The sequence below is a fragment of the Gambusia affinis genome, linkage group LG05, assembly GCF_019740435.1.
Source record: "Gambusia affinis linkage group LG05, SWU_Gaff_1.0, whole genome shotgun sequence".
NCBI lineage: Eukaryota > Metazoa > Chordata > Actinopteri > Cyprinodontiformes > Poeciliidae > Gambusia > Gambusia affinis.
The window spans coordinates 19,284,915-19,293,164 of record NC_057872.1 but is presented as its reverse complement, the minus strand read 5'-3'; the positions used below and the strand labels follow the sequence as shown (position 1 = coordinate 19,293,164).

The window sequence follows — 8,250 nt, the reverse complement described above, 5'->3', positions numbered from 1 at the left end:
TGTGGTTTTGTCCTTGTCTCAGTCAGTCCTCCCTCCACATATGTGATGTGTTGACTTAGTGTGGTGGAAAGTTCACGTGTTTCTTTGCAATGCAAACCTGACAGGCCCAGGAGGAGGGACCTTCTCCCAGAGGCGGGAGCAGAAAGTGAGCTCACACCGGGGGAGGAGTGAGTGACGTCTTTCTGGTACTGTCAGAAAGGGAGGGGAAGGGCAGAAGGAGAGAAAAAGGAAGCTCTCCGATTAGTATTTTGTGTATATTTCTTCAAAGTTACACAAACTTTCTCAAACGGAAGGTGGGATAGTTTTTCCGGGAGGACGCCGCTGCGCTGAGGAGGGAGATCCGACGGCGGAGGGAAGGCGCCAGTTTGACAGCAGACGTGCACAGCTGATGACAGCATAAAATATTAACACTTCTCAAGGCCCTGGGCCTCGAGTGACCAAAGAAAGGTAAGCAAAGTCGGCCTTCGTCTTTCAGAAAATAAATAAATAAACAAGCAGAGGTGGAGGTGGCATGCTCGCTCGACTGCATACGCTCGCCGTGTCTTTGCTTGTTGATGGAAAGTTCTCAGAGCAGCACGATGTGTCTTGTGTGTGAGCTAAACTGTTTTGTAAGAGACGCTGGCTGGAGGAACGGGAACAGAGCAGCCGAGTCTCTCACAGTTCAGACTGACGGGCATCTCCTGTATGACCGGTCACTGTTTGTTTAAAAAAAAAAAAAAAACTTTGTAGAGAATGTTAATCCAGTACTGTGTGCTTTGGTCCTCCAGATCCTGGACAGAGGAAATAAGAAAAGAAATGTCTTCTGACTTGGACTCCAGTCTCACCAGCATTGACTGGCTGCCCAAACTGGGAGTCAGCAGCCTGCGCTCGGGGAAAGAGAGAGGAGGGGAGAGGGAGAGAAAGAGAGACAGAGGGAGGGAGAGGGGCGACTTTGTGCCGTCAGTGCCGAGCCCCTTGCCATCAAACTGTAAAGGGAAACCCCCCCACAGCTACGCCACCCTCATAGCCATGGCAATAGCAGCTGCACCAGAGAGGAAGCTGAGCTTAAACGACATCTACACCTGGATAAGCGACACTTTTCCTTATTACAGCCGAGCCGGTCGCGGCTGGAAGGTAAGCTCTACCATTCACATGATACTAACGTGTAACATTATCATAACTGTATTGGATATAACTTGAATCTTCTTGATCTCAACAGAACTCCATCAGACACAATCTCTCCCTGAACAAATGCTTCAGGAAAGTTCCCCGGCCACAGAATGACCCCGGCAAGGTGGGATCTTTGATTCTGTCACTTAGCACTATGTGGGAATGTTCATCTTATAAGATAAAGATATGGTTTTGAAGAAAGAAAGAAAAAAACCCCTAATCCTGTATTTCCAGGGCTCCTATTGGACGATGGATGGGCCTCCAGAGTCCATGAGTCCTGCAAGGGCTCCAAAGCGCCCCTATCCTGAGGAGGACGAGGAAGAGGAGCTTCAGCATGTACGATTGATCTTAATTATTCCATCTATACATTATTCATGTTTTATTCATACATATATGTTTTTTTTTTCATTTTTGGGCTGTAATAATGTCTAAATCTTTCTTTACCAAGCCCATTAAACCATGAAACTCTTAACACAGATCACATCAAGACCATGGAGGTTCTCAAAGGGCCGATTGTGCCATGATGTGTTGATAACGTACCTATTATCAAACGTAAAATATTAGGAAATAAGTGTCTCTTCATTTGACGACTTCTGCTTAAAATTAGACAATATTTTCATGTTGATGTAATTTGGCACAAAAGAAATTAAAACTACTTTGATTTGATTAATAAAATAATAATTAAGCACAAAACTATTTTTGAAGGCTTGTTCGTGGTTCTTAATGTGACTCTCTGGACTCCAGTGAGCCACATTAAAAGCTACGGCGGGCCAGATTCGGCCCCTGGGCCTTGAGTTTGACACCTGTGCCATAAGACCTTACAGAATGATTTGGAATGTCTTTTTTTTAATCAATACCATTAAATTGAGAGATCTTTAATTGCTCATGTTTTGCAGATGAATTTTATAGATGTGTTATGGAACGAAATCCTTTATTTTCCTGCTCAGATTTCGAAAGGCTTCCTGAGGGTCTTTCATAGCTTTTCTTTTGAGTTTTTCTGCCTTTTCTGAGTCTAGTTTAGTCCTCTAGTGTTAATGTGTGGCGGCTATGATGTCATTCAGCTACTTTTAGGTTCAAGATGTGGTCATATATAAAGGAATAAATGCAGAAGTTGATTTATTTTTGCCAAATTATGAGTAAAAAGAAGCCAAAGACTAAAGAAAGTTTGTGATTACCACTAAAACTGACTCAAGACTTTTGCACACAGAAGACAAGGCTTATATTCTGTTACCATAGAAACTGAATTCAACTAGTGGACAGACTTTAGCTGACCAAGGAGTCATACTCGTTTCCTATTCAAGTCTTCCTGCTTCACAGACCGAAAGACCAAGAAAAAAAATAAATAAATAAATAAAATAAATCCATTTTATTGGTTTAAACTCTCAACTGCCAGGTGCTCGGTGGTGAGCAGTTTACCTTATGAGACCTTGGCCAAAGTCTGAACCCTGAACGCAAACCCATTCACCACATTACGGCGGCGATTCTGAAAAGAGACGGTCGTCTCTAATTCTGCAGTCATTGCAGAGGAAGGCGAACTGCTCCCATCGGGTCAGAGGTCAGCCTCTGCCTCAAAGTATCAGAGGGCCTGGGTCACAATACATGGTAGCGGGGATTGTATTAACAGGTTGATTGTCCGTCTCCAGTAATGTGGACGCTGCTACAGTCTGTTGTGGTGAAAAAGAGCTGAGTTAATTAGTGAACCTCTCAGTTTACCAGGCTGTCTTTGTTCCCACCTGGTCAATAGATATGGATCATGACTAGAAGATCCTGGAAACAAATGGCTAAAATACAAAGCAGGGCTCAGTCTTTGTGTAGTTTCCTTCTTGGACTGGGATAATTATACAATTTCACTTGCTACTGAAAATATGCTCAAAAATTGTAGCACTACTTCAATGTGGTTTTACTCAAGTAAGAGTAAAACGTAGCCATCCAAGAAATCACTGCAGTTACAGTAAAAAAGTACTTGGTATAACTGGCACTCAAATACTGAGTAGCTGATCAAATCGTCAATCATTTATGCTTAAAAATTATATTATCAGACAGATCACAATACAAAGTCATGGAAATTTTTATATTTTTAGTGGACATATTGAAGATAATTTATATAAATAACGAATTGCAAAATAAATTCAGGCAAAAGAAACAGTTTCCCAAATCTTTTTTTAATTTTTATTTAAAACTTAGGAGACTTTAGCAAAAACTGTAGGTATGTTTCTGTGTCTGGTGACTTTTTGGTAAAAGTGGAGTACCCAGAAAGTTTACTCAAATAAGAGCATCGATACCTCATAATAAAGATACTCAAGCAAAGGTAAAAAATGCAGCATAGAAAAAATACTAAGAGTAGAATTTTTCCAAAATGTTACTCAAGTAAATGCAACTAGTTACTACCCAACTCTGACTACTATGTATATTGTGTCAAATATTTAAAATCGAAAACAATTTCAAATATTGTTTCCATAAAAAGTGAAATATAAAGATTTAAATGGTTGTCTGATGCTCACTCCTCACTGCTTCTCAGAGAGACATTTTAAGAGCTTTTCCTTCACTTTTTGGTGTGAAATAATATCCCTGTGCTTTTTTTTTAACGGAAGAGATCGTCAGCCTGCGAACGGGTTTCGGAGGTTAGTCACTGTTTTCTGCTCTGCATTCAGAGCGTGGGTGTAGGACCTGAGCGCAGACTCGACTCTGTTGTTGTTTTTGTTTTGTTCTGTGTATGCTGTAGTGCTGCATTCCTGTGGGTTTTCTTCTTCTTATCCATGCTTAAAGGCTGATTCCGTGCTTTTACAGATTCCTCCACCTGCAAAGGCGGCAGCGGTGAGAGGGCCCTCTCCCCACCTGGACCCGCAGTTCAGCGCGTCCCCAGTCAGATCCACCCAGCACCCTCCGTCTCCTCCCCCACACGAGGTAGACTCACTCCCTTCCAGCTCGTATTACAGCCGTGTTTGACGGGTTTTACATGGAAGTCTCATCTTCGTCTTCGCAGGAACCGTCGCCCTACATGTCAGCCCATGCCTCCGCTCTACCTGCCTCTCATTTATCTGTTTCTCAATCAGCTGAGCTCCCGCCAGCAGCCCCCATGTCATCCATCAATTCCTTCCTTCCTCCCAACCCACCTGGCTCCACCTTTTCTGTCCCTGCAGCATCTGCAGCTCCTCCCTCTTATTCTATCTCAGCCCTGTCCTTTCCCGCCAACTCAGAGCCTCTGCCTATTTCCAGTTTTTCCTGCACTTCCAACTCTACGCCCGTTTGCACCGTGTCTGGTCCCAGCTCCTCCTGCCCTGCTGCAGGCCCACCTCCGGCGGCTTCTGGGCACCACACTGCCGATCCTCCTCTGCGCTTCTCCTTCGAGGATCTGAACATACCGGACCTGTACGCTTCCTTCAAGTCCCTTTTCAAGACGATGCGTGAGAGGGGAGGCTCCATCTGTGAGTATGCAGGCCCGTTCAAGAACCACAAGCACGACACACATGAGCGACTCGGAGGAATCACTTGTTTTCTTTTCCCCGAAGCGGACGTCGCTCCCCTGCTTGTTCCCACCAACGACACTACGCCTCTTCACACTCCCACGCTGCCGCCGTTCTCCCCTCACCCCACGCCTGCACTGACTGCACCGCCAGTTGCAGGTCAACAACCGGTTGCAGGTCCACCGACTGTAGCAGCTGGAGCGCCCGTGCAAGCTCCACACCCTGCGGAGTCCGAGCGCACTTCGCAACTCAGTGAGTCTCGCGTTAATATCTCGACCCAGAGATTGTCTAGTGCTAATGAAACCTGCGACATGACTAAACCAAAAAGTATTTAAATTTTTGAACTTTTCCCTCCCTCCTTCCCTTCTCCCCCTGCAGCGGTGCCAGCCGATTGGTTCAGTAACACAGATTCGCTGAAGGAGAGCTTCCGCATCGCCAGCAATCTGGACTGGGCAAACATAGACCTGTCCAGTCACCCAGGTCTGTGCTGCTCGCCACAAATCTGATTTAAAGGTTCAGTTCACAACATTTTCAAAACAACATTTTTGTCCCCTCCTGTCATGGAGGAGCTTTTGATTTACATAACAAGGTTCTGGGATATCTGGGTCTCACCAATGCTCACAACACCCTCAAACCAATCAAGATGTAATGAAAAGGATATTATTTCTTTAGAAATTCAGTTCATAAACTGAAACGCATAGAGAGCTTCATCACATACAGCGATAAGTTTAAAGTGTTTATTTACGTTTATTTTGGTGATTATGACCAGAGGTGAGTAGAGTACTTACTAATTTTACTCAAGTAAGAGCAATGATACTGTAACGCAAGTTATAGTGAAACTACTCCTTGAAGTACTCATACAGTTTTTCAAGTATACAGTACGTAACTACAAGATTTTATAGATTATTTCTTTATGATCTTTCTTTTGTGAACAGCTGATTCATTTCAGAAACTGAATCAAAGGCTTCGTTGAACTTATTGAAGTAAAAGTCACCTGATCTTCTGTATTTTAACAAAGGCGTCTTTATTTTCTGTGTCCCAGACCTGCTGGAGAGCATGAAGCAGGCTGAGCTCTGCGACTGGGCCCTCGACCCCGGCCTCTTCACCTCCCTCTGCGACTCTCTGAACCGCTTCTTTTCTCAGAAAGGCATGATCAGTCCTGGAAACAACTCCCCAGTTACCCACGGTGCACCTCACTTCCTGCAGCCGTCGCCGCTGACGTCCAACCCTCCTCCGACCCTCAACAGCCTCACTCACCCCTCTCCCCTGCCCTACCCCGCCACTCTCCCTCCCACCAATGGCACACAGCTGCCCCGGAGACCCCCACCCATGCAGGGGCTTGTTCTACAGAGACCACATCTGGCAAACGCAGCTGGTGAGTGGCAGACATTTTAAGCTGATTTTAGGGAAACTTAAAGGAAATCTTGACCCTTTATCACCTTTTTTTCTTTTTTTTTTACACACATAATGTAAAACATTTGGAAGATTGAGATGCTTTTTTTTCTCTCTTCCTATTTCATAATTTTTATTCAGACAATTTTCCAATGTAAAGGACCTTCTCAACTGTTGTGCTCTTTGACACCAAAGTACTTTCATATATTTTCATCTAGAGAAGTTATTCAAGCTATCAAGCAATTATGGCAAACATATTTTACCTATTGGTCTAAAGTTACAATTTGTTTTAAGAACATTTTTGACAAAAATGGACTCAATTGATCCAAACAGCGTTGCTATGCTGTTGCTAAGGAAAACCCTTAGTGACTCAAGAGTTACAAACCTTTCCAAACAAACCATTTTCACTCCCAGAGATATTACTCTTCGTAAGCAGTTCATAGATCCAAACATAGGCAGTTTTTGTATCATTTAAGTAGTATTCACTGTAAAATCCCAACAGAATGAAGAGAATCTACACTTTTACTCCAACTCAATACCATAAAGAGGTCAGAAGGTGTTGCACTATTTTTGGAAACATATTTTGATTATGAACATAGTTCATTTTATGTTTATATAAAGTCTCCATGAGCTTTAGCATTTTAACCCTCAAGGAAATACATAAGTTGTAGCCATTTAGTGTATGAGTGGTCAAATATGTTTTAAATACGTACAGTGTGAACACAAACATTTAATTATTTCTTACCAAATATTTCAAATTACAATGTTGCAAAGAAAGCGGAGATATGTTTATGTCTCCACTTTGTTGCATATTGTTTTCTTCCACTCAACTTTCTCCCTAATATCCTTGGATAAATCCATCTTACCTTTTTGTGGCTTTGCCTCCTTGTAGAGGGCGTTGCTGAATCTACTTGCACACCGTCTTATCCATAACGGTGTTAAATAAAATTTTGCCCAGTTACACTTTAATCGTCTTAGAAACTGAGTTTGAGGTTTTCATTAACTATGACTCATTTGAAAAGAAATAAAAGCATCAGATTGTATGAAATGACATTTAATTGCCCAAATAAATCAACTTTTTGAAGGGTTCTGGAAGTGTTGATGCATCCCTTTGGCTATTTTTTCCTAGTGAAAACTGAAAGTAGGTTTGTCACTGCGACAATTGAAAAGGAGAAGTTGATTAGAAATCGTTTAAAAAAAAAATCTCACACTTCCTTTGAGGTCTAGACTTTTGAGTTCATGTTTCCCTTTTACGTCTCAGCAGGGATCCATCCTCAGCCTGTGGCGCCACGACAGCGTCCTCCACTGAAGAACCTGCACAGCAACAGTGAGGAGTTCCAGGATGACTTTGACTGGGACTCTCTCATCCTTTGAGCCTCGCTTCCTTGTGATGGAGGAAAAAAGAAAATCACCAAATATTTCAGAAAAAACTTCACTTCCTGGTTCCCTGACAGCGAGTCTGGGATCAGGTTGTTCACTAATGACTGAATCTTAAGAGTTTTATGTTTGTTTTCTTTTAAATCCATAGGCTGTAATATTCTATTGTTTATTTTTTGTGGGTAAGTGGCTTCATATGTTAACGTCCCACCCTCCACCCCCCAAATACAGAAGTCATAAAACACACACACTCCCTGTTTTTGTTTTATTTCATAAATTTCTGTAGATTTTTTTTTTCTCCATTTTTCTTTTCAAATGTGAATGTTCACAGTTGACACCACACAAAAGTCAAACTTACCCAGTAAAAGATACTTCTCTTGATATAAAATAATAAATTCATCCAGGTAAATTAAAAGAGCAGTATGGAGCATGTTTTCATGTCCCTGTGTTGTCTCCTTTCACTCAATGAAATAATTGTCTTTTCAAAGAAGCATCGGCTGAAGCTCCCTTTTACAAAGAAAAAGAGGATGAAACATGAGGACAGTGTTGCTTTGGGTTGCCTGATCTCCAGGTATCCCATCTGAAATAGGTAATTAAAAACAAAAGATTGGCAGAGAAATCACATGACCCATAAAATACCTCATTTAAAATCCAACCTTGCGAAATCATCACGTGATAATTTTCAGAAATGCTTTTTTTTTTTTTTTTTTTTTCTCCATTCAGTCGCTGAAATGAGATCAGACACGAGGGAGAAATGGGACAAAGTACTGAAACAAACACAAACTGGCATCTGATAAATAAGCATTTGTGTTCTCACTCGCCCTCAGCCGCAAACACACACTTTGTTTTTCCTGCCGTCAGACCACAC

General features: G+C 42.3%; 1 protein-coding gene across 2 annotated transcripts; it reads left to right on the top strand.

Moving 5' to 3' along the window:
* The first annotated feature begins 117 nt into the window (after positions 1 to 117).
* On the top strand, positions 118 to 7,797 carry foxj2 (forkhead box J2). Of its 2 annotated transcripts, none has more exons than XM_044115852.1 (10): positions 118 to 447; positions 768 to 1,113; positions 1,199 to 1,273; positions 1,384 to 1,485; positions 3,937 to 4,053; positions 4,133 to 4,574; positions 4,659 to 4,865; positions 4,992 to 5,093; positions 5,656 to 5,988; positions 7,270 to 7,797. In XM_044115852.1, exons 2-10 carry the CDS (start codon positions 796 to 798, stop codon positions 7,377 to 7,379), a joined length of 1,806 nt encoding a protein of 601 aa, XP_043971787.1. In that variant the 5' UTR covers positions 118 to 447; positions 768 to 795; the 3' UTR covers positions 7,380 to 7,797. The 2 variants fall into 2 exon arrangements, with proteins under 2 accessions (XP_043971787.1, XP_043971786.1); XM_044115851.1 differs by having other exon boundaries at positions 147 to 447; positions 7,267 to 7,797.
* Positions 7,798 to 8,250: the final 453 nt, after the last annotated feature.

Coding starts and splice junctions, on each gene's coding strand:
- foxj2 (XM_044115851.1), top strand. CDS start 796: ATGTCTTCTGACTTGGACTCCAGTCTCACCAGCATTGACTGGCTGCCC. Junction 4,575..4,658: donor TGAGAGGGGAGGCTCCATCT/GTGAGTATGCAG, acceptor TTTTCCCCGAAG/CGGACGTCGCTCCCCTGCTT. Junction 5,094..5,655: donor AGACCTGTCCAGTCACCCAG/GTCTGTGCTGCT, acceptor TCTGTGTCCCAG/ACCTGCTGGAGAGCATGAAG.